We start from the raw sequence: 26223 nt of genomic DNA on the forward strand, positions 1-26223 counted from the left end.
CAACAGAGGCGGACTAGCTACAAAAGGCATGAGCTGCACCCCAGCTCTGGCAAACAGGAGCCCACGAGCACAGCAGCGCAGGAGCAGGCACAGGCTCCTCCAGGAACACGGAAACAGCGTCCCTCACCCATCACCCTCGCAGCTGGGGGCAAGGCTGTTAATGCTTAATGGGCAGGCAGGGTCACAGGCAGCCCTGGCCCGGCAGGGCTGGAGGCTGCCAGCAGCCCTGGCTGCAGTGGGTCCGTCCTGGTGCACCACAGGGATGCACTGGGGCTGCCTTGCTGCCTCCCCCCAGCAGGGAGGAGGACCACGGGTTTGTGGGGGAAGCAGTTTGATGGCCTGGGGGGAGCTCTCTCTCTGGACACTCCCTCCCCTTTCACACAGGAGAATCCAGCAGCTCCTGCTCCCGCTGCACCAACACCAACCCTGCCAGCTCAGCCCTACATGACACACACAGTGTTCCCCTCCAGGAGGGCCTTCCAAAGGTCCCCAAGGCACACAGCACAGGGGGGACTGTCACACTGCCCTGAGCACAGCCAGAGCAGCACACAGCTCTGCTCCAGGGAAACTACGTGCAACTGCTGACAGAGCAATCAAATACCATCACTGACCTGGGGGACCTGGAACAAATGAAACCAAGGAAGTTCCTCCACCAGCGGTGCTGCTTCCAAAGACATGTCCATCCACACTCTCCATGGCTCCAGCAGCAAAGGCAGCAGCCAATGGCAGCCTCCATTCCCCACCCTCTGGGAGACACAGCCCCAAAATCCCTCAAGTGGTGCCAAAGATGGAAACAGCCAAGCAGGGAACCCATGGAACAGGTGCTCAGGCAGCAGGACACCAACACCACCTCCTGCTTGCCCAGAGAGAAACACTTATTAAAAAAATCCAAATAAGAACTCCAGGCCCCACACTGTGTTCAACAAGTTGATGATCCTTTTGTCCAGAGAAAATCTCACCAGGTCCCCCCAGGCCTGATGTGATCATACAGGATCCTCATCTTAAAGCAGAGTGGCCAGCTGTGAAAGGCTGCTTGAGCTTGCTGTGTATGCAGGCTTGAGCAGGAGCAAATACAGGCAGGGGGTTTCTCAGACTCTTGTCACTGCAGGAGGACCTGTGATGTCCCCCGAAAAACACTTTAGCTGCTGAAGTACCTGCCAGCATGTGCAGCCACACATGCTGCCTGACCTGGTCATGGCCAGCCCAGCACCACCAAGAGCTCAGTGATGGGACAGGCTCCAACTCCTCAGCTGACCTTCCCTGAGCCCACACACGGCTGCAGGGGCAGCAGGACCTCCAGCACCACCTGGACATGCACAGAGTTGGTGCTCTCCCAGCTGGCAGTGATGTGGGGCACCCAGGGGGTACCGAGCTGCTCCGTGACCTGACACTGTGCATGGACACTTCAGCCCCCCAAAGGCATTTTAATTACTGCATTAAAAGGTGTGAAACACTTCCCACACACACTTGGCCATCCTCAGGGGCTGGGAGCCAAACCTCTCCTTGGCAGAACTAAGGCTCCAAACCTCCCTGGGAAGTGATGGTCTGGGGCTCTATGGGGCTCATGCTCCCCGGGCTCATCCCTCCTCTGCCTCCTCACACCCACACATACCAACCATGAAAACATCATCACAGATCTTTGCTACACAGCCGAGTTTCAGAGTGACTTGGATAAACTGAGCAGTAAAAAACTGCCAAGAGCAGCTGGGACTGAACAAAACCTCCCAGAGAAAGCAAAGCTGAAATGGATGAGGATCCCCTGTGCTGACCACGCTCTGAGGAGGGGCTGGGGGGTGCAACCCCTCCTAAGGAGCTTCCCACAGCTCTGCAGGGGGAGATGTGCAGCACCGAGGGGGAGAATGGGCAGAAACCACTAAAATCAAGCAAACCACTCAAATCAGAATAGAATTATAAAAAAGATCCAGTAGATCCATGCTCTGTGTTAGGAAGGGGTCGAACCTGATCTCAGCTGCCCTTTACATGCAGGGAAAACATCAGCACAGTGCAAGTTAGCAGGAGGAGAAGAAAGGAAAGGAATTGTTTAAAAAGGCAAAATAAACAGAAACCACAATTGTGCCATGAACCCATCCTTACCACAGCCTTCAGGCTTGGCCATCCTGTCCCAAAACTACTCTGAGAGTAGTGAGGAAGGAATGGAAATCCGCCAAGTTTCATTTCACTACTCCTTCATTCCAGCACCACCAGACATGGTGCCAAGATTTGTGCCAGGACTGGGGCAGAGGCAGGGAAGCACATGGCAGTGGCATTTCAGGCAGAAGCTTTAAGTAACTGCTACTTGGGAAATGGGGTACAGAGGTACCAAATGCGTTTTCCTCAATATTCATATTGTTTATTTTTTATTATTTAACTTTCAAAAAGGCAATTTTTTACATAGTAGCACTTTAAGCCACTTATATCAACTTATTTTTCAGTTGAGCTCCAAAGAATCCCAGTAACAGGGTAAACTCCTCATGTAAATTTAAATGGCCCAAATTGTCTTGATAAACCATCAGACACAATAGCAATGGAGGAGCCACATGTAGCTCTGGGCACCAATATTTTATGGGAAAAAAAACCCGCTAAGATATCAAAATCGAGTGTGCTTTATTTCAAAATTCAAGGAGGCAAAAGGTCCTTTACCTCCACATCCAGTGCTCAGGGCCAGCAGTCCCTGTCCCATGGAACAGGGAGAAGGAAAGGCAGACCTGACTCTGCCAGGCTAAGAACACATTGTCATAAATTCTCCTTGTAACAGAAAACCCAGCTGGTCCATTCACAGCCATCCCCACAGTACCATGGCAAACAGAGCAGTTTGCTCAGAAATGACTGTGGTCCCTGGTGAAATTAGGTGCTGCCTTCCATTGTCATTCTGCTGATCAAGAAGTTTGACCTAAAGAACAACAGCATCACAGGGAAGCTGCACATTTGCCTAATTCTGGGATTTTACCCTTTTTCCTGAGGCAGTGTGCTGACCAAAGGCACGTTCCAGCACAGCTGCCCCCTGCCCCACTGGGAACAGAGAGCTGCTTTTAACCCCATTTCCTGTCACCAACCCTTTGTACCCCCTGGTGAGCTGCACCTTGGGAAACCTCTGTGAATTTTAGAAAAATGGAGCATAAGAGAGGGAGCTGCCCAGTGCATCCCTTGTTCCAGCCCCTTGGGACAGGACAGGTCAGACCACAGGACATCAGTGCCCCCTCATGCCATAGGCTCTGGATCACTGCAGGCACTCCAGGACAGAGGTGCTGGGATCCTGCCTGTGGGGTCAGCCTGCCCAACACGAGCCCCTGCTGGACCCCACAGGTCTGTGTGAGCCAGACTGGCTGGGCACTGAGGGAACTGCTTAAGAACCACACCTGTGAGCAAACAATCCCTCAAAGCCAACATCCAAAGGGTGCAGCAGGGCTGCAAGGCTCCTGGAGAGGGCAGAAGGCTGGAAAGGGCTAAGGGAGGGAGCCTGAGGGCTTCCATGTGTCAGGAGCCTTCTTGGACTGCCCTGGAGCTCAGACCTGGCACAAGAGCCCTGCACACACTTCAGGGGGAAGCAGTAAGATGCTATTTTTATATAGCACGTTCTAAAACAGAATTCTCCATTCGGCTTCATCCTAAGAGGAAGGTCCACCTGCTTCCTGGAAAGCAAGGGCTCCAATGGCACTGCATGGCTCTAGCTGCAAGGCAGAAGTTCCCCAAGTCTTCAGGCATTAAATCCTATTATTAAGATAAAAATTCAGGGGAGGCCTGGAAGCAGCTGGAAGGATGAGAGCACTGCTCAGGGGTGTTTTTGTTCCAGGGCTCAGAGCCACGATGGAAGCTGGTGTGGGGTCTGGTCCCAGCCCAGTGGAGGTAGGGCACAGCAGGGGGGACGTGGCTCTGCTCCAGGGCTCAAAAACCAGCTCCTGCTCCTGTCCGTGGCTTTGGCAACCCTGGAAATGGTTTATTCTTAAACTACTTGTAACCAGGCTGGCCACTGTGACTCACAGTGCCCAGCTCCACCAGACCCAACCTCAGCCAGCATTGCTGAAGAACTGATGCTACGAAAGCCAAAGAGCCACTGCTATCAAGTTGTGTGAGAAAGCCTGGTCAGACCCCAGTGTGAGCACAGAGGGACGACAGCTCCAGATTTGGTGCTGAGCTTGAATCAAGCCATGCCTTAAAGCATGAGGGGAACAAAGCTGAGCCCTGCATGGAGCTGATGCTGCAGCAACATCCCCACCCAGGTCACAGGAACCCCACGAGCTGCCCTACTGCAGTTCACATCCCCGTGAGCTGCTGACCACACTGCAGGGAGAGCTGCTGAAGGAAACATCTCCCTTCACATCCACACCATTGGTGAACTTCAGTGTTCTGGTTTTAATGCCACAGTCCCCATCCCCTTACAGCACAAGAGAGGTGAGTCCCTGAGTGGCTGCAGCGGTCTGATGGTACCGTGTGCTGCCTTCTTCCTCATACCCATCCTCTTTCTGTTTCCTGCTCCCCACTCACTGCTCCCCTTCACAAGCCAAGTTACTCACCAACCTGGCACAAAGTCCTGTCTTTTTTTTTTTTTTTTTAATGTGCTTTTCCAAGGTTAGGGACATAAATCAACCCTCAGAAGGCTCCAGCAAACACGAGCCCGTGAGATCGGCAGCAGATGACCACAGACAGAAGGCAGAGGACCGGCACTTTGGTCTTTTGGCAACAGCGTGTTCTTGGCCAGGCTCCCTTTCCCATCTTTCAGGCTCTGCTTGCCACCCACTCCTCCCTTCCCCAGGATGACTCGCAGTGTCGTTAACATCCAAAAACGAGGGCTGAGGGAGTTCACACCTCCAGTTATTCAGTAACGCTGCCGGCAAACCCGAGACTGTAACGTGCTGCTCTGCCTCCAGACTGCACTTGGAAAATCCTCCTCATAAAAAGCACAGAGCTATTTTTAAAGGAAATCCTGGATGCCTCTGAACGTGCAGGCAGCAGGCAGCAACAAAGGTACGCCAAGCCAAGGAGTCTCTGGGCTGGATCTGGTAGTCTGACACCACATCTGCAGTGCTCTGGCGGCCACGGCCAAGCGGGGAACGAGGCTGCAGCGCCGGCCAAAGCCACGGTGCTGCCGGTGGGTGCCAAGAGACACAAGAGCGTGGCCAGGAGCATGGCAGGAGGATCTCAGGGGATGCAGCAGCTGCTGGTGGCGGTCAGCGCTCCCTGCCAGGCACAGCAGGGCGCTGGCAGCAGTTACACCCGCGCACACCATGTCCAGCAGTGCACCTGAGTGCACGTGCGGCTCTTGCGCTTGCTTTCGTCAGAGTTGATGCAACCACGTCAACCAGTGAAGGCTCAGAGGAGTGAGAACTTTACTGAAAACTGCATTACTCAGCCTTTAAAGGCTCCAAATGATCATTTCAAGGAAGTGAAGAAAAAAGTGAAGAAAAAGGATTAATTTCTCAAAGTTCAAAGGACAGAATTTATTTTTGGAAATAACATTTCACTACAAATCCTGCAATAGAGACAAATCAAAACCAGCAACACCACAAACTAAATCTGAAGGACAGGACTGTTGGAAAATCTCTCTCCAGCAAAACAGAGGAGTGACAGAACAATTCATGGAGGGCACCTTAGGGAACATCTTGGTCTCATCCCCCACTACTTCTACAGGCAGCAGGTCTACACAACTACCTCTCTGCCAGGACCTGAGCTCCAGGGACCCATCGTCCCAGAGCAAGGACTCCTGAGTGCAATGGGTCCCAACAGTGTCTTACATCCCATTCCCACCTGCCATGGTCCCAAAGACTCATTAAGAGACACCATTCAGCCACCCCTTTCTTTCCCCCTTCACTGACATTTGAGCTGACACCACCCAGCCACAGTGTGTGGGGACAGAGAAGCTGGGATTTGAGAGCAGTCCAGCACCAGCACAGCTCAGTGCAGTAACATCTCACTAGCAAACCTTCCCCTCCACCAGGACTTCCTGCTTTTATCTCCTCTTTCTCTGGGCTGGTGGCTCCAGGACTCCACAGACCTCTTTTTCTTTTTCAGTACAAGACAAAACTTCTTTTGTTGCCAATTAAATCTGCTGATGGACAAAAGCTTCTCCTCAAGATCTACACAACTTCTGCACAAGTATCTCCCACACACTGGTTTTGGACTTTAATTTAACTTTTCTCCCCTTGAATCAAATTACCATTTTCCTCTGATCATATTTTGGTTGCATGAGATATAAAGTAGGAGGATATCAGATTTGAGGAAAGAGGAAAACAGAGCACAACAACAGACAGGGTGTGCTCGTCTTGCTTTATTTATTTCCCATTCAGCCCCACAGACACCCTGCTCTCATTAGCACTTAATGCAGGTGAAAATAAAGAGCTTTAATATTAAAACAGCATGAACACATGGAAAACATCCACCTGGACCTGTTGGAACTTGCCCAATATCACTCCCAAGTTCTTTCTCTACACAAGGAGCTTTTTTTCACTCCTAAGACTGTAACTCCTTATCTGGGCTAATAACATTCAGTATGAAACCTCTCAAATCCCATTTGAAAACTTAAGTATTCAATAATTAAGACATTTCTCCATTCCATCTGAAACGTAACAGCTTAAAGACCATCCTGCTGCCATCACAGAACCAGGCTAACCAGGTCTGCTGGTTCCACCTGAGCCCCAAGGTGTGAATCCAGGGGCTGCTGCTCTCCCACCCTACGATCTCGTTTATGCCAAGGAAGGGTCTCGCTACCTCACTGCCTTCAAAGAAAGGGCTGTGCAAGAACAACCAGGAGGCCCTCTCTGAGATAAGGACATGGACTGTGGGGCTGTGCAGAGAGCAGTACCAACACTGGGCACAGCTGGACACCTCATTCAAGCTGATGGAGTTGGCAGTCTCCAGCTGAACACACAGGCAGGGCTGTGGGTCTGAAATGCTCTGTGCAACTGGTGTGATGCTTCAAGGGACAAGTCCTAATCTAGGAACAATGGGTCTGGTCGCATTCCCGACCAGGCGAATTCCAGCCTCCAGCGAGGATGTGACACCAGGCACGCGGCGCTCGCTGACACGGAACCCGGCCCGTTGGCGAGGCACTGCCCGTGCAACCACAGCTCCCCGGGAGCAGCCCTGCACAGCCACACGCTGCAGCCGCTAGAGTCACTGCTCATTTCCTCCCAAACTTGTTGAAATCCACACTGTGGTGGCGGCTGGGTGAAGAGTAGTGGGGGGATTCAAGCTCCAGAAATGTCTGTGAGCAGAGAGCGACGAGGGACATTGGTGGAACCAAGAGCAAGTGTCCACTGCTGGGAAAACCTCCCTGCTCCAGGCTGTGACAACTGACCTAGCGTGGGAACACACAGAATCCAACCTTACAAACACAAAAACCAGAACCAAACAAGATCTCCTGGCATTGCTGATCCTCCTCTCCAAACCAGGGTAAGCAGGCAGAAAGGAGCCCATCTGCCCCTGCATCAGCCACCAGAAGAAGCCCCAGTTTTCCCAGCCTGTTAAAGTCAACCCGTTTTCCTAAAGGAAATGTTAACCACAGTGGGATATCAAGATACAAGACTGCTTTTAATTACATATACAAAGGAGTCCCTAACACTCCAGATCTCCGCAAGGGCAGCTTGCTGAGAAAAGCAACTGTGATCAAAGCAGGAAAATCTAAATCGGGTGAGCTTAGCAAGAAACTGCATAAATTTTCCCCAGGTTTTTATGCACAAGACTCATGAACTTCCAGCCAGAATGCATTTCAGTTGTGGCGTTATCTTTCCTTCTGATTTAGCACCTGCTGAACACAGAGAGGGATTTGTCACTCTGTGTTCTGCACTCGTGAGGCCACAGCACGAGTCCTGTGTCCAGTTCTGTGTTGCTCACATCAAGAAGGACATGGAGGGGCTGGAGCATGTCCAGGGAAGGGAATGGAGCTGGGGAAGGGACTGGAGCCCCAGGAGAGGCTGAGGGAGCTGAAAAAGGAGCTCAGCCTGGAGAAAAGGCAGCTATGGGGAGACCTTCTGGTTCTGCACAACTCCTGACAGGAGGGGACAGCCTGGGAAGTCAGGCTCTACTCCCAGGGAACAGGGACAGGAGGAGAGAGAATGGCTCAGGCTGGGCCAGGGGAGGCTCAGGATGGACATCAGTATGAATATCCTCGTGGAAAGAGTGGTCAAGCATAGGAACGGGCAGCCCAGGCAAGTGGTAAGTCCCCATCCCTGGAGGTGTTCAAGAAATGACTGGACACGGCACTCAACGCTCTGCTCTGATTGAAAAAGTGGTGACTGCTCAAAGATCTTCTTCTGGAAAAGGTATCTTCATCTGAGAGGTCTTCTCCAACCTGACAGTCATGAAGGTTGAAGGCTGAAGTCAAGAAAAATCTTCAGGCCTGGCTGTGGCACAGGGTCACCCCCATATTCACAGGTGAGTGCAGCAGCAAGGCTTTTCTGCCATGCAGCTGAAGACTTCAAGGCTCCCGGCGAGCTGCAAAACCTTAGCTTTGTTTAAAAACAGCATCCCTTCAACTTGAAGGTGCCCAAGGATTCTGCAGCTCCCTTTGCTCATCAGAGCTCCCAGCACAGGACACAAGCTGGGTGCTGGACACGGGTGTGCCAAGCACCCACTGGGGGCACAGCCCCAGCCAGAGGCACCCAATAGCTCATTCACAAACATGCTCTTCCCAGATCTCCTGCTCCAATCCCTGGCATTTCTTCAGTGGACAAGTTTCCTCTGCTAGCTTCTCTCTGCTCTGAATATATCTAAAGAACTCTTTGAAGTCAAAATATTCTTAGCAATTAGATCTTCTCTACTTCTTTTTGCCTTCCTAATTATCCTTTTAACTGCCTTCTGCTTATTTTAATAGATCTTCCTATCCTCCTCCTTACCAGACTGTTTATACTTTTTAAAAGCCTACTGCTTACTGCTCCTAATACTGTTTACATCTTCACTCAGCCACCTCAGCTCAGTTGCTGCTTTTTTTGCCTGATTTCAGAGTCAACCAGGGGAAATTTCCTCTCTGATCTCTGCAGCAGTTTGTAAATATCTCCCATTTTGTCTACAAGAGGTTTTCTACAATAGGTTCCCTTTTCAACAACAGGTTTCCTCTTGGGAGCGGGAATGGAGTCTCCTTTAGACCACAAGTGCCTCCATAAAAATCCATATTCTTCTCTATTGCTCTAAGCACTCTTCTCTCTACTGCTCAGGCCATTGCTTTTGCATTAGGAATATAAAGCAGATTGTTTAATGACTGAGCCCCATGTGTTCCCTAACTACCTTATTCATTATCATTTCCTGCCTCAAAAAGTAAACAAATATCCTTTTGTGCTCAATGTTACAGGAGATTACATATGAATTTCTTCAGTTTTATTTCTTCTAGGGGGGGAAAAGCCACCTGGAAATACTTTGACTTCATGCAAGGGCTTGCACCAGGGTGTGGGTAATGGTCTGGAGGGTTTGTAGCATCCTGTAGGGTTTGGAAGTGAGAATAATTTGGGGACCATTAGTGGAACCTAGAGAGTAAATTAAAGGGAAGCTGACTCAATATTTCCTCTGTTCCTTACAATCCTCCCCCAACCATCTGCTTTCAGACACTGGGAAACAGGACACCAAAACAGAGGCAGAAAGTGGGATCTTTTGTGAAGCCACAGAATGGCCATTCTTTACACCATAGCACAGCTCTGCCCTGGCTCACTGCTCTGAACCCTGAAACACTTATTCCACAGACAGAGAACAAGCACCAGCACCCAGCATGCTGCACCCACAGCTCCCCTTGGCAGTTTGTTCTAACAGCCAATCTGCCCTGCTGCTCAAAATTTCCACCTCCTACTTTTAGAAATGTTTTTTGTGTCTTCATTTTGTCATCTCAGTGTTTGGATTCTGCTTCCAGGTATTGTTTCTTGCTATGCACTTTACTAAAACCAAGGGCTCTGCTACCTGCTTTTTTAATTTTCTGCTTCTTAAACCCATGGAGAACTGGCTCCATGAAGATAAAAATCAACAAGCGAGTTTTTTTTTTGGCAGAGAGTTTCCCAAAATACAGTGCACGTCCCCAAATGTTTAACAACAAACACTAATGAGTATTTTCTTTGACTCCTCAAACTGCTTCACTCCACTCACACGTTCTGTGTCTTCTCCAACTTTTCAACATCTGTGAAGGAAATGAGGGAACTGAAAATGGTGATGATGTATTAAAGCACAGGCAAGAGAAGAGCTGTTCACACACGGCTCCCTCACTCTGCACAATCATGGTTGGCATCCCCCCACTCCCAGACTCAGTGCCACTGCTCACCCTGCAGTAATTGTCCCTTTCCCACCCCAAAGCCTGGTTTGGCACTTCTACTCCTCTCTGGTCTCCCCACACCAAAAACAGATGCAGCCCCATCCCTCCAGGTGCCCAATCCCAAGATCCAAATCAAAATTCACCCAATGAGGACGACTCCATGACCCAAATCCCTGTGGGCAGTTGCAGTCTCTCCTTCCTCACCACCACCATTGTCAATGCCTGTGGTCATGACAGATCCTGTTTGCAGCCTGCTTCACACCAGCTTTTTGGGGAATGACACAAAATCAGGCACTCGGCCAGCTCAGGACACACTCCCTCCATCCCTTCTGCTGGAGAACAAACCCAGCCTGACATTCCCACTGACTCCTCCCCTGTGCTCCCGTCCCCGCCCCGGCCAGGCCAAGGCAGCACAACAGCAGCACCACCAAATCCTCTGCAAAATTCTCACAGTATCCAAATCCTCCAGGAGCCCAAGGGGCAGACCCAGCAGGAGTGCCCAGGGAACATCATCCCAAGGAGCAGCTGGAACCCGTGCCCTGCTCAGCCCCTGTGCACATGGGCTGAGAGTGGATCATTCCTCCTCCTTACAAATAGGGAACAGCAATATTTATTAAACATGTCTAGTTTTTCTGCTTTATTATGCATTTTACCTTTCCTCAGCCGTGATAAGTCTACACAAACCATTATTAGAATTTCTTTTGTTCCTAATACAAATACTTTCTTACTGTTCCTTGCACTGACAGTCACAGATTTTTTTTCCCCTTGTGTTTTTAACTTCCTTTATCCATTTTTTGCACTTGATAACTTCTAACTCAAGGATAACTGTCATCTCTTCCTCTTCGTATTCCTTTTTTTCCCTTTTATTCTGTTTTAATTCTCACCAGCACGGTGCTGCCCTGCTCACAGGAGCTCAGGCTGCAAAGGAGGGAGGGGACGCAGGAGAGGGGGGCTCAGGGTCCTGTCTTACACCAGCTTCACCCTACAAGGAGACCAATTTTAAGCCCAGACTATGGCTCTCGCTTCATGGCAGGGACTATACTTGGCTAAAAAAAGCCTGCAAATGGCACAGAGGACAGCAGAGCCTCAAAAAGTGAAACTCAGGACCTTTCTGTGAAATCTCACCATGCCCCACCTGCAACCAGGCTGCAGGGTGGGAGCTGAGGAGGGCCTGAGCCAAAGGGAGCCCCTCTGAGTAAGCCAGACACCGTCAAAACCAAAGTGAAAACAGATGCCAGCATATAAAACCTATTTAAACTAAAGCCTGAGAAAATCAAAGTAACAGGAACATCCAGTGTAAGTGAAGCATTTTCTATTGATGAGGTCATAAATGTACTGTATCCCTGAAGAGCTTCATAAAATTTTAGGTAGGAGACAAAAGATTCAAGGCATTGCAATCCATATCCAAATTACATGGGAATGATGGAGCTGTGTTGACAGAGAAGCAAAGTGCAGCCCAATAAATGAAACAAGATTATTATGACAGAAGGTAGCAGAGAACCCTGATGGACTGGGAGCCCATCCCAGAAAAGCAGAGCACAGAGGGATGCTCAAAATGCCAAGGAACAGCAGAGAGGCTGCAGGTCTCTGCCATGGCAGGAAACACAATTTCAGTCAGAGGAGAATTCAGACAATCCCATAGAGATTTGCAAATGTGAAAGGCAGTTGGATGCAGAAATGGTGCTCAAGGTCCCACACACAGTACTTCTGTCCCCATTCTGTGTCCCAGACATGGCACATCAGGGAATCCCAGAGTGGACTATGTTGGAAGTGATATTAAAGCCCATTCAGTGCCACCCCTGTCATGAGCAGGGACACCTTCCACTGTCCCAGGCTGCTCCAAGCCCTGTCCAGCCTGGCCTGGGACACTGCCAGGGATCCAGGGCAGCCCCAGCTGCTCTGGGCACCCTGTGCCAGGGCCTGCCCACCCTGCCAGGGAACAATTCCTAATTCCCAATATCCCATCCAGCCCTGCCCTCTGGCTCTGGGAAGCCATTCCCTGTGTCCTGTCCCTCCATCCCTTGTAAAGAATCTCTCTCCATGTTTCTTGCAGGCTCCCTGGAAAGCCACAGTGAGGTCACCCCAAAGCCTTCTCTTTTCCAGGCTGAACAATCCCAATTCTCTCAGCTTTTCCTCACAGGATTCTATAAACAGGAAAATTTGTTAAGTGTTAATGGAGCACCTAAAGGGCCTTGCAGGTGAGGTGGAAAACTTGGGAGATGATTATCACCTACCAAAGGGGGTTTGTTAAACAAAAATCATAGTTTAACAGCAGAGTGGAAAAGGCCATTAGAAATAAAGAGATGCCATCAGAAAGAAATCCAAATTAGGAGAACATAAACTCAAGGAAGCTACACTTTAGGCCATAAAAAAGTCAGTCCAAAAAAAGATTTTGAGAAACAGGTCACTGAAGGGAAAAAAAATAATAATCAAATACACAAGCAACAAAATCTGACAGATTCTGGTATAAATCAAGTACTGAAGAAAGATAAAACCATAGGATAAAAATTCAACTTCTTTGCACCAGTGCTCCTTTGTGACAGGGCTCAGCACTTCCCTTCCTGGACTCTTCCTTCATGAGGAATGAGGGGAGCATCTGCCTCAGACTGTGGGGTCTCTAAGACAAGCTGCAGACTTGCTTAGCAAAATTAACAGCAAAAAACTAAAAATCCCCAGGGCCCAACAGCATCCAGCCAAAAGTCTGAATGGCATTAAGCTATTAAAATCACCCAGCACCCCCAAAATCACTGCTATCCACCTATGAACCAGACAGCACTGAATGTGACCCCACTGTTTCAAAAGGATTCAAGGAACTGCAGAACTTCAATTTTGTGGCAGAAAAATTACTATAAACAGTAATTTAAAAAAAAAAAAAAACAAAAAACACCAAAATCCAGGACAATTAAAAGTCAGTGTTCCCATGGATTAGAAAGGAACACTGGTTCCTGGACTGGAGTCACTTTGGTTCCTGCAGCCATAAGTCAGTGGGTTCTGAGCCCTGCTGGAAGAGGCAGTTGCAGGTAGGACAGGGCGTGGTGCACCCAGACTTCCAAAGGCTTCCAAAAGAGTTTGCTCTGCGAGGGCTCTTGCGGCAAGTGCGCTCACAACACTTTGACATGCACAGGATGAAGTAAGAAGTCACCTCATTGATTAACCACTGATTAAAAGAGGGAAAATAAAGGGCAGGAATAGTTCATTATCACAGTGGGGTCCCGCAGCCATCTGCTCCGAGCGCCGGGCGGGGTTTGGGAGGGAACAGCGCAGGGGAAGCAGCCCCTGCACCACACCGAGGTGGCCAAATGAGCCATCAGCACTCACCAAGGCAAGGCAGGAGGCACGGGGGCACCACTGCAGCAGCTGAGGGCCTCTGACGGCACCAGCGACTCATTATGGGCGCGGACAGAAATGTGCCCGTGCATAAAGCTTCACCCACAGCCCCTGGTGACCCACCTGCAGAGAGACTGCAAAACAAAACCACCGAGCAGACAAGGGCAAGAAGGGTGATGCAGCCAGGCAAACTCCACTGGACAGGGTGGCCAGAACAGCCCCAAAGAGCACCTCAGGGAAAAGGGACACCAGGACGGCTCAGCTTTGCTTCCCAAAGCACAAAGCTAAACCCTAAAAATAAATCCCGCAAGCAAGTGAAAGCAAATATTTTTCAGTCCCCTATTTGCCTAAATAAATTGCAGATGCTGCAATTATCCAAATGATTGCCTTGGTGGTGGGTAATGCCAGGCTATGGAAAATCCACATCCCGAGGGGCTGCAGCACATCCTGGGACAAAATCCGAGGAGCCTCCAAAGTGGGCAAAGCACTGAGGTGAGCAAGAAACACCTGAAGCAGTGGAAAATACAGCTCTGACGGTAAATCATGTGTCCCATAGCTGGAGCTACAAAGGACCTGAGTATGGGACAGCTGGCAAGGCTGCAGGCTCACAAGGAAACCCCAAAACCAGCCTACGACAGCATTTTCTTCTTCTAATTGATGGAGTTGGTCACCCCACAACACCTGGTGATGAAGAACTGGAAATCAGAGCTGCTGATGGCCTTCGAAAAGGCATCCCTGTAATGGAGAGGGCACAGAAACACCCAGGGAGGGCAGGAGACACCAAGGAGCTCAACCTGGGAGAGCAGAGAGCTTCTGCAAAGGGACAAAGCTAAGAGCAGAATTCCCTCTGCCTTGAAACAGAGAGATGGGAAACACAGCAGTGCAGCAAAGTCAAAGGAAAATACAGGAGGAGGGACTTGTAGAGGTGTCTAAGGGGGGAAAATGGTTCCGATCCAACATCTCACCTTGCCCATGCAGAATTATCAACAGATCTTGCACAGAAATTAGGAATGAAGGCAGCGTGTTTGCCGAGCCCTCAGCTCTTCCATCCAGCACTGGGCCACCTCTGACACCCCTAAATAATCTCCAGAAAGAAAAAGCAGTTCCAAATTCTTTGAGTTTACAGCCTGAAGCTTGGAAAAATGTAACAAAAATAATTGGAAAGTTGAAAACTTATGATGTCCCAAAAAGAAAAAAAGAAAAAGTTTCTGCAGTTTGCTTCTGAAAAATTTCCTACTGCTTTTTTGGGTTTGTGGGATCATTAAAATAGCTGAGCTGGGAACGTCATGACTTGGTTGGTTTGGCTAATAAAGAGTACCTTCTGGGCTGGAACAGTGGGGATGTTTATGGGGAAAAAAAGGCTTTTTGTGAAGAAAATGGAGTCAACTATTGATATGCAAAATAGACCAAATTATTATTTATATAGAAAACTATTCTAACGTGATCAAACTTTAAATATTAAAAAAAAAAAACACCCAACACTTTGGCAGAAAAGGAACTAAAAGTAGTATTCCTGGTGCCAGAATATTGCTTAATGAGAGGTTGTAATAATGGATTTGTACTTCTTGTGTGAGGGCCCTCCTGCCATAGAGACAGCTCAGGTAGAGGGATGGGGTGTTTTGGAAACAACATTGGCCAAACACTTGAAAATTCCATAAATCAAGCGGAGACAGATAATTTTTGTTTTGCTATTTTTGGGTGGGAGGAAGGAAGAGCCTTGAAAAATGTAAATATTCAAATGCAATTTTTTTCCTCCAGAATGCTATTTTGCTCATGATATTCTCCTAACAAAACAAACTCCTCCTGTCCTGCAGAGGCAAAGGGACAGGCTGGAGCCCAGGAATTAGGGAATGTTTCACTGACTTCAGTCAAAGGTGCTTGTAGGGAAATTTAACCACAAGCCTAAATCCCCACAGGACTCGTCCCTAAGTGAATTCCAAAGCAGAACAAAAATTAGAGATTAAAGATTAAAAATAAAAATAAAAAAATTAAAAAAACCCAAACCACATCTCCTATGGGGAAAAGTCAAGACAGAAATGGAAAATTCCTTGCTGGCAAGGATGCTAATTGCATACCTTGTGCTAGGAGCCGAATATCATAAATTTCTACATATATATTTAATTAGGTTAATTTGCAAACCGTAGACATATGTCTGCTTAAAGCAGACAGGAACATTTCATTTTATACATTTTAAATCTCACATAATGAACTCCAATCACAAGCAGTGTTTATGCTGCAGGAGGACGGCCAGGAGTTCCCTGTCAAAGGAGGGAAGCACAAACATTTCCCACTCACACAAACAAACAGCCACAACGTGGGACTTAGCTCCTCCACCTTATCAGGAACCAAAAGCAAACGCAGCACTCTCAGCAAATCTACTTTCTGGCAACTAAACCAAATCAGATTACATAGGGAAAAAAAACAAAGGAAAAAAAACCCCAACAACAAAACAAGCAAACAAACAAACAAAGACCCAAAAAAACCCTACCAAAAATTTAGATACATGCAAGATTTCAGGAAAAGGGACCTTGATTTTGAGGTTTTTTTCTCATTTACAAAGGGCACTGCTATTCCCTCCATTTGGATCACAGACAATATCCAGAGATGGAAGAAATCCACCAGGATCACCCAGCCCAGCCCCTGCCCTGCCCAGACCCCCCAGCAACCCCACCCTGGGCATCCCTGGCAGCGCTGGCCAAAGGCTCCTGGAGCTCTGGCAGCCTCGGGGCCGTGCCCATTCCCTGGGGAGCCTGGGCAGTGCCAGCACCCTCTGGGGTGCTGTTCTCCAATAAATGTTCCAGGGGACTCTCCCACATCCCCTGGCATCTGCCAGCAGTCCCAGGGGCAGCACAGCAGCAGGGCCCCAGACCCCTCAGGATGCAGTGTGGCTCTCTGGCTACATTTACATTTTTTATTTCTCACCCAGCACCCTCCCCAGCTCCAGGCACAGCGGGTCCCCTGCCAGGCTGTGTCTCTGGCACATCCTAACAAACCCCACGGAGCAGAAATGTCTGCTGTTATCACCAACCAGCCAAATTTAATGGCCTCTAAAATAAAGGCACGTAAGAAAGTAAAAGTATGCCTCCCTTGGAGTTAATATGCTGTGACCCCAGTAGTACTAACCATAAACAGAGAGATGCCCTGAAGCCAAGTCAAAACGCACCCCAGGGCAACCTTCCTGGTGGTCATTCATTAATTGCTTCCCTGGTGAAGTCCAACTCCAGTCCTGCCAGTCCCACCAGCAACCCCACAGCCACCAAAGGCCAGGTCTCAGCCTGTCCCCTGGTGTCACTGCCACTGCCATTGCCCCTCAGCATCTTCAACAGCACCCTCTGACTGCAAAGAGAAATCGCAGTGATTCCCAAAGGGATTTTCAGATCCCCCTGCCACCAGCCTGATCCAAATCCAGCCATCCTTCCCTACAGAGGTTTCCAAAATGCATGCACAAATTCAAAAAGGTGTTTTATTCCCAGCCAATAATTATCCTGCCTTCTTACAACTCTCTTCCCACCCTCAAAATCACAAATACCTCACAAATGCCAGTGAAAGCTCAGGATTTGCAGCCCACAGAGTAAGGCACATCAGACCTCAAGTGACAGATTTACACCCAGAAAAGCAGGAGCTATTCTTGGGTTTCGAGCCAGAGCCCTACTGGGGCTGCCTGCACGCTGTTCTCTGGATGCTCCCAGCTACATCCACCAGCCTGCAGACTTAACTCAAGAAACTGTACAAATCTGCTGGAAACGGGTTTCATTCATTCATTCTCTCCTCATGAAACCAAGTAAACAGAATAGTAGTAAAATAAAAAATCTCACCAAAATACAGACAACTCGATTTCAAGTGTGCATCCCAAAGGCTCTGCAGAACCCCATGACCTGGCCCTGCTCCCAGTGGGGCCAGCCCACGTCGCTCCAGGTTTTTCTCCAGGTTCCCCTCCTGGCTCTCCCACACCAGCAGAGCTGCTGGCTTTGGTTGCAGTTCTGAAAACTGAGGTTTAATATTTCTAAAAATAGGTCTAAAGCAATTAAATACTTGCACTAAAATTGTTCTCAACATACTGGAAGCAGTAAATGACGGCCCTTCAACGCAAGCACACTGAACTTCTGAAAACTGACTTCTGCTGCTATTTTCAGGCAGGAAAGGATACCTACACCCACGCAGAGCAAAAAACTAACTTCCATAAGATTACTGCTGCCTGTGTGTATCTAGTAAAATGACATCACAACAAATACTAAACCTTGAAGTGCCTGGAGACACAGTGGTGCCATGGGGACACCAGCACTGGCATGTGAGCACATTTGGCCCATCCAGCCTGGCTCAGCTCAGTGCCAGTGGGAAAGTCTGACGTACCTGACTGTTCTCACTTCTGTCAGTTGCTGAGATATCAAACCTTGTGTGGTAACATCCCTGATTTCTAAACCAGGGCAGAAAACACCACAGAGCTCCTGTGTTCCTGGCCCAGGCACAGTATGGACCCAATATCCCTCATAGCATCCCAGACCCACCCGAGAACCTCACTCCATCCAGGAGTGTCCCAGGCACATCCACATGCACAAACACAGTACAGGTATTGATCCCTCAAATACCTATGGCAGCTCCTCCAGGCTCCAGCAGCTCCTCTCTGCTCCACACTCTGACATTCATGTTTCTCTTCGTCAGCCCCTTATCAGTGCAGGCAAATTCTCCAGTCTTTACTTCTCCACTTACAGTCTTATTTTCCACATTACAACAGCCAAATATAGACATGAAACAAGCAGGAGTGTTGGGAATCACAAGCAAGGAAAGCCTTGCCTACATAATTAAATCTTTGCAGGTACAGTACAGCAGAGAAACCTTTCTAAGCACACACTGGAGTGCCTTGGAAATACAGGTGAGAGAAATAAAGGGAAGGACTCCCAAGGAAAGCTGCTCTAGCAGAGGAACTGGTGTGGTGACACTGCTGCCACCACCAAAAAGCACAAGGCTTGGCCACCCTTGGCCCTTCCCATGGGGACAGCCCATGCCAGGCTGACGCAGGGCTCTGCAGTTTCACCCCAGAAGAGACACATGGCCTCCACCTTCTCCAGAGGCAGCACAGCTCCATCAACCATAAGTCAGTCCCACCACCTGGCAGGGTGGGACTCTGCCGTGGCCTTGGCCAAGGGTCACACGGGCACAGCCACACCCAGGGAGGCACAGGCAGCGGGTCCAGCTGGTCTGACCCCATCAAGGGCAGGCAGAACATGCCCTGTGCCCCAAACCTGCCTCTGCTCCCCAGGCTGCCCCAGGCAGCATCCCAGCTGGAGCAAGAGCTCCCAGCGTGCTAGCACAAGCTCTCGCAGCCTGGTCAGTGAACCAGAGCTAACTGCCACTCAACTGCCAAAAATCTGGAAAGCACACAGCACAAGAACTCTTCTCCATGAGTACAGAGGAGGTTTAATTAAAGGGATGGATTCTAATCTACCTGTGCCACTGCCACGCTGCTCGTGCCCTCCATGCTGCCTCCTTGCCCAAATGCACCACTCAGAATACAAAGCTTCTCAGCACTTTCAATGAGCACAGGGGAGAATTTTCTTGATTTAATCTCTTTTTTCTGCCACTGCTCGCTTTAGGAGAATCCAACAAGTGAAACCCAAGTAACTCAGCCACCATGCAGATTGCCCAGCACCTCCCTGTGCATTTACACTCTCAGTAGTGCTGGAGTACAAACCCCACATTTCAGGAGATGACCTGTGTCCATCATTTGGGCTCTGACACACATGTTCCAGCACGAGCAAAGCAATTTCAGTGTGGAAAGGATGACCGACACTGACACCGAGCATTCTGCCCCACCAGCAGCAGCGAGAGCCCTTAGCAGGAGACAGCAGAAAAGGTCCAGGGATGAGTGGATCCAATGGACTCAAGGTCTGAACATCAAAGCTCAACCAAGGGACCACTGTGACTGTACTTTGAAACACCAAGGAACAAGTGCAAGGCAGCTTTGATGTCTTCAGCACATCTTGGGAAGAGACCTTCTCTGCAGAGAGAGCATCTGCTCAGCCTTTCCCCTCTTCCAGAGGAGACACAAGTGTGCAGCGATGCCTCCCACATCCCAGGGTCACCTGAACAGCCAGAGTCACATCCCAGCTTCCCCACGGCCAGGCAGGGACAGCAGGCACCAAACCCTGCTCCATCCAGAGCCCCGCACACAGCTGCAGTCATGGGTTTTGGGGAGAAACAGCTGTTGCTGAAGCCAGCACCAACTCAACCTTCTGCTTATTATTTTTGATTATTAAATTCTGCATCCTCTTGGTTATGTTCCCATGCTAAAAGCTCTATACATGTGGTGTATATTATATGTTACATATTGTGTATTACATAGACTCATGTTTTTCCACTCCCTCTCTGTTACAATTTTACTCCACTCCCACTGTCACCAGAGCTAACCAAAGTCACCAGGAGCTGCTCCTACACAGGGCACCTTCCCCACACAGCAGGAGCCCCTGCCTTCCCCAGTCCCTTTTCCTGGTGCCATGGTTTCAAAATTCAGCTCTCACGTGACGAGGCAGAGCCACTGTGACAAGCTGCACCAGAGCCCTGTGCCCCTGATGAAAGGCACATTGCAAATGGTTATTTTTCATATACTATCCACGGTAAACAGCAGCATTCATTTCTATTCCCTTGCTCCAGACAAATCAATGATTGTTAATGCAAAGTCAACACGTCCAGATGTAGTTTGCATACTAGTTAACCACTAAATTGGCATCACATAGTACAAAATAATCAAGAGACATTCAAGGAACCAAACAAAAGCAAAAAGGAGGCAGATGACTAGCAATTAATCCATAAAAGACCTTTAAAAATTAGAAACTTCTTCCCCAGAAAACATGGTATGGCCAATTGGAATCCGTAAATGTGAAATTCCAAATATGCACAATGCTGGATGCACAGAAATGTGGAAATTGCAAGAAATAAATATCCCCAGGGGCCATTCCCCACTTCCCTTACCAAGAACATGCACAGCCTCCAGCAGCACTGGCAGCCCCTGCCCAGGCACCTCTTCCCCTCATCCCACTTGGTATATGATGTACAAACAGTGCCTGAACTGGCAAACCTCTGACAAAACTCACATTTTGGGGTGGCTCCCCACACCTGCAGGACCACCCTTGTTTGTTTTACAGCTCCCAGCACATAAATAACCACCTGCAGGGATCCAAGCATGGACTGGAGCAAGCACAGAGCCCAGGGTAGCACCCACAGAGAACGGGGGAAAACCCTTGGGATGTGCCACACTTCTGCACACCCTTATCCCACAGCACCCTGGGCTGGCTGGCACACCCCCCTGTGCCACCCCCAAAATCTGAGCTATGCTCAAGCTGAGGATGCTCAAGCAGAGGCCACCAGGGGCTCCATGGGCAGTGCCAGGGAACCGACACTGCCACGCACCCAGAGCCAGCGTGGCCCCGCAGGACCTGTCCATGGCTGTGCCAGGGGGGCTGTGCCAGGGGGGGCTGTGCCAGGGGAGGCTGTGCCAGGGGGACCACATCCAGGAGCAGCATCAGGGACCTTGTATCGAGTCCTGCCATGCCATGGTGGGAAGGTCGAAATCCTTGAACAGGCACAGCATCCAAAGAATTATTGATCCACAGAATATCCTGAGCTGGAAGGGACCCACCAGGATCACCCAGCCCAGCCCCTGCCCTGCCCAGACCCCCCAGCAACCCCACCCTGGGCATCCCTGGCAGCGCTGGCCAAAGGCTCCTGGAGCTCTGGCAGCCTCGGGGCCGTGCCCATTCCCTGGGGAGCCTGGGCAGTGCCAGCACCCTCTGGGGGAAGAACCTTGCCCTGAGCTCCAGCCTGACCTGCCCTGGCACAGTAGGCACAAATCCTGACTCTGTATCAGCATGACTCGTAGAGCAGGTTTCAACCCTCTCCCCTGCAAAATAAAATTAAAATTAAATTAATCCAATTTTTAGAACACTAATTCCACTCTAATTTCACTCCTGCACTTGCATAATTGCAAACCTGACTGTGCATCACCGGGGCCATGTGACTGCACCCATGAACTGAACTATTCCCAGCGTTGCATTATGGCAGTGATATATATTTAAATTATCCTGGAGCCAGGCAATAACCTCCCAAGGTTTTATATGGCATTTGTATAAATATTATCTACTACTTTAATAATATTATGTCTGTTTTCATTCTGGGATGAAAATATGTCACTGAAAATGAGGTCCTGGAAATTTTTCTTTTTTAAAAAATACATTTCAGTTATGTCACAAGAAATCTGTTGGTATCACTCAGCTGAGCTCCCTCCCTCCCCTTCCCCTTCCAGGCTGCCAACAGCAATTTTGAAAAGGATAAAATATTGATCAACTTTCCAAAAGAAAAAAAAAAAAAAAGGAAAAAAAATCCCCCTGAAGGCAGACTGCAATGAAAAATGATGAAATCTTTTCCAGGCAGGAGCAGGTTTGTGCTGGAAGGACAGGCAGAAAGGTGAGATTCAGACCTATTACAACGCCAGCAGCAGGAGCTGGTGCTGGAAAGCTGCAGCTCCCCAGGGAGTTAAAGATGGGAAAGGTTGCAGTTCCCACAGCATCCCCGTGCAGGAGGACACGGCCTCGCCCCCAGCGCTGCAGAGAACACACAGCACCCCCAGCATCCCAGCACAGCTGAGAACACCTCCAGCCCAGGCCTCCCCAGCTTCAACCCCTCTGCTTCAGGAGAAACTCAAAAGCATCATTGCCACAGTTGGTACTATGACCCCAGAACTGAGGCTTGGTCATTAATTCTAATTAAAATGCAGCACCCATCAGTGCGTCCCTCCCCCAAATCCCAAATCCCCGGGGATGCTCCACACATCTCTGGGAGTGCGGCAGGGCAAAGGAAAAGCAGCATCAAAAGGTCTAATTCACACGAGAAAAAAATGTACAAAACCTTAAAAAAAAAAAAAATACAGCTAAACAGTTTCTTGGGGTACAATGATATTGTAATAAAAGTTCTGGGGTGCAGCTCAAGGAAGGGAATTCTTGGAGGGTAAGAATATGGAAAAGCCACCAGGCTACAGCTTCCTGGATGAACCCGTGAATAAAATATTCTCCAGGATTGTTTAATCCAATTTGGAGCATTGTGTGTAATTTTTACCCAGATGTGCCACCCAGCCCTAACTGCACCACTGCCGGGCTGGCACTGGCCTCCCGCTCCATTATTTGCTAAAAAAGAGATTCAGGAAGAGGGTGGGTCCCCTTCGGGGGGGCAGGGGGCAAATAAATGCAAAAATAAAAATATGGAGTTGACAATTCGGAGTATTTCTTCCTCCACGCAAGAGTTATCCTGCTTTGGAAATTTTTTCCATTTCCCCCCCCACTTTGAAAAACTCAAAACATGAAACAAATAAAGGGGAGAAAAGTGAAAACAGCCCCCGAACCCTGAAATCACCAGCCACTCCTTTCTGATTTCCATCAAATATCAAATTACAGGGAACAGAAAATCAAAACAAAAAAATTAAAAAAAAAAAAAAAAAACCAAAACCAAAAAACCAAACTTTTCAGGGGTTTGAGATTCAAAATTAAAAATTCATTCTGGTTTGAAATTTAATTTTATTTTGTGCAGCACCCAGATTTCAGCCTTTGCTGGTGGGTGCCCAGCAGCTCCAGAAACTCACTTTGGAGTTTAAAATTTAAAAATGCTTTTTTTCGAAAAAGAAAAAAAAATCCAAAGTGCTGCAGCTGTGGAGCCAGCCATCTTGCTATTTTGTCCCCATTTTAGAGAGGATACTGTGTCAAGGTTGGTAAAACTCAATGTTGACCTAATCTTTCCCTTCCTCTCCCTCCCCCACTTTTGGGTGGAAAGGCCATGTAGCTCTCCTAGATTGCTTTTTTTCTTGAAACAATGCATGTTTCAGTGCTCTTTTGTTATTTATTTTTAAAAAGATCAATACCAAGACCCCAGTATTCAAGGGCAACCCTACAATAATAAACCAGTGTGTGCACAGTCCAGAACTCACAGGCACTCTGCAACAGCAAAATAATAGGGATAGGACAGCATTTAAAACAAACAAACAAACAAAACAATTAAGAAAAACACCACCAAAAATAATAATGAAAAAAAAAATTTTCAATTCAAACTCCAGCAAGGCTTTAACAGTCAAGGAGAAAAAGGATTTTGAAATTGTGAAAAATATCATGGCTAATCCCTTTAAAGGCACTTCAGTTTGAAAAAAAAGGAAAATCACAAAATCTGCAATTATTTTTTCACAATATTGTTAATTATGCATATTCATAATATCATGGCGGACCTTATAATAAACCTGTGTAAATATTAGATTTATGTGAGCCATAGGACATAGAGTTATTACAGTGTGTTTAAAAAAGAAGGGAAAAAAACCCCTAAAAACCATAGTATGGAAATTTTCTTCTCTACAAAAGAAGTAGGAAATTAAATGCTGGAAACTCTTTTAATTGTGCCAGGAGAAACCATCCAAAAAGCCAAGAAATTCTAAACTAAAACTGACATTCGACTCTTAATTTTGCTTGTCCTCGTGCTTTCTTGGACTGCGTTTAGAACCTCATTGTTTAACAGCAGTTTTGCATGAAATCCAAAATCACAAAAAAAAAAAAAAAAAAAAAAAAAAAAAAAAAAAAAAATTGGGTGTGTCCACAGCAAATTTTCTGGGTTCTTCATTTTCCTGCAAAACTCCTCATTTCAAACAAAATAACTTTAAGCACTGCAGCAAAAAGGAAGAAAAAAAAAATGAACCCTGAGCTTTGGCAGAGCTTGCTGTACAAGTTCAAAATTACAATGAAGCCCAATTCCTAATTGCTCCGGAACAGCAATTCTCCCACTTTCCCAAACTAATCCCTCCCTGCAGCTCACCCGGGGGGGCCCACCAAAAACTTGACTCACTTTCCTTTCCCAGCACTCTGCTGCTCCCAGGCTCCGTTTTTCTCCAGAAAATGGGGGTGGAGGGGAGAAAAACCTGAATTCATTCAAATTCCTGTTTAATTTTCATTTCCATGAGCTGGGCTTTGGCTCCAAAGGGACACACGCGAAATTTGCGGGGCGCTGCAGATGCTGCCGGAGGAATCCCAACATGGGGGATCCGGCCCCAACTTTATGGGAAAAATATTAGAAATAGCAGAATATTTCCTTTTTTTTTTTTCCAATTTTAATTTTTTTTTTTATTTACGAAATAGTCTCCTCTAGGTGGCGTCGTTTTAATGGAAAAAAATGGGGGGGAAAAAACCAAAACGTTCCGGAGGAAAAATTAAGAGAAGGAGGAAAAAAAAATTAAAAAAAAAAAAGAATGAAAAAAAAAAAAAAAAAGAAAGAAGGAAAAGAAAAAGAGAAAGGGCCGGGAAGGGGCGCGGGGCGCGGAGCGCGGCGGGGCCGGGCCGGGCCGGGCCGGGGTGCGGGGCCGGGCCGGGCCGAGGGGCGGCTCGTCCCCGACATGGCTGCTGAGCTCCGCTTTGTTTACCGCCCGGTCCGAGCGGCCGCGGGCTCCGGCACCGCGGGCTCCGAGGAGCCCCTGCCGGCGCTGCCCCCGCGCACTGCGCCAAAGCGCCGCCGGGGCTCCGCGACGGGGCGGCTGCGGCTGCCGCCCTCCCTCCTTCCCTTCCCTTCCGTTCCCTTCCTCCCCGCTCCCTCCGCCTCCCCCCGGGGACACGCCGCCCGGCCGCCGCGTACCTGCGCTGCCGCCGCCGGAGCGGAGCCGTCCGGCTGGTTCATGGGGCTGGGGCGGGAGCAGGCGAGCCCCGCGCCGCCGCGGCCTGCGATCCGCCCGCCGCGCACAAAGCCGCCGCTACCGCCGCCGCTGCCTCCTTTCCGCCCTCCCAGGAGCGGCGAGTGGGGGCGATGCCCCCGCTGCGCGGGTGGGCGGCTCGCCGGGCTGCTGCAGCCCCCCTTCCCCCCGGGGCATGGGCCGGGGCGGCCGCCGCGGGCACGGGCGCTGCCGCTAGCGGCGCGGCGCGCAGGGCTGGGCGGGCGCCTCCCGCTGCCGAGCCCGCGCCGCCGCCATCACGAGCCGCTCTGGGGGCAGCTCCAGCCGCAGCGCGCTCGCAGCCGGCGGCGCCGGGAGAAAGGGGCTGAGTCTGGCCCGGCGCGGGAGCCCCGCCGCCCGGCCGGCCCCGCGCTGCCCTCCGCCCCCGCGCCGGGCACCGCGCAGCCCGACCCGGCCCGGCCCGGCCCGGCGCGCGCGGGGCCGCTCGGCGCCGTGGGGCCGCTCCGCGCCGCGGCGCCCCCCAGGAGGTGTCCCGCGGTGGGGCTGTGCGTGTGTGGGGCGGGGTGCGGGCTCCGGACCCCGGCCCAGCGCGGGGAGAAGCCCCCGGGCGGCGCGGTGGCCTCCGGCTCAGGCAAGGGGCGAGAGCCCGGCGGGTGAGAGCGGCGGGGAGAGCCCGGGTCCCGCACGGCTTCCCCCGGCCTCGTAGCCCTCATACACCTCAATGAGCACGTGGGGAAGGGTCTAGGGACGAAGCGGCATCCGAGGGAATGCGGGGTGAGAGGGGACAGATGGCCCGCCAGAAGAGACACGAGGAAACCGCTGGAGCTGTGTCAGGGAGGGTCAGGCTGGAGCTCAGGGCAAGGTTCTTCCCCCAGAGGGTGCTGGCACTGCCCAGGCTCCCCAGGGAATGGGCACGGCCCCGAGGCTGCCAGAGCTCCAGGAGCCTTTGGCCAGCGCTGCCAGGGATGCCCAGGGTGGGGTTGCTGGGGGGTCT

At 49.8% G+C, this 26223-nt stretch overlaps 2 protein-coding genes across 12 annotated transcripts in view; one reads left to right on the forward strand and one right to left on the reverse strand.

Annotated features, from left to right (window-relative positions):
- Positions 1-25681, reverse strand: part of ZNF618 (zinc finger protein 618) — a 147222-nt gene extending 121541 nt beyond the window's left edge. For 7 of the 11 annotated variants that reach the window (XM_038156726.1, XM_038156729.1, XM_038156724.1 and 4 more), the window contains exon 1: positions 25196-25679. In XM_038156726.1, coding sequence (XP_038012654.1) covers positions 25196-25237 — 42 coding nt within the window. In that variant the 5' untranslated portion in view covers positions 25238-25679. Of the gene's footprint in view, positions 1-25195 lie in introns of all 11 variants that reach the window. The other 4 variants (XM_038156725.1, XM_038156721.1, XM_038156730.1 and 1 more) reach the window with 2 other exon arrangements.
- Positions 25236-25886, forward strand: LOC119709234 (proline-rich protein HaeIII subfamily 1-like). Its single transcript, XM_038156711.1, has one exon. The coding sequence runs from the start codon at positions 25236-25238 to the stop codon at positions 25884-25886; it is 651 nt and encodes a 216-aa protein (XP_038012639.1).
- Positions 25887-26223: the final 337 nt, after the last annotated feature.

Source organism: Motacilla alba, chromosome 17 (genome assembly GCF_015832195.1).
Source record: "Motacilla alba alba isolate MOTALB_02 chromosome 17, Motacilla_alba_V1.0_pri, whole genome shotgun sequence".
NCBI classification, from domain to species: domain Eukaryota; kingdom Metazoa; phylum Chordata; class Aves; order Passeriformes; family Motacillidae; genus Motacilla; species Motacilla alba.

Coding starts and splice junctions, on each gene's coding strand:
- LOC119709234 (XM_038156711.1), top strand. CDS start 25,236: ATGGGGCTGGGGCGGGAGCAGGCGAGCCCCGCGCCGCCGCGGCCTGCG.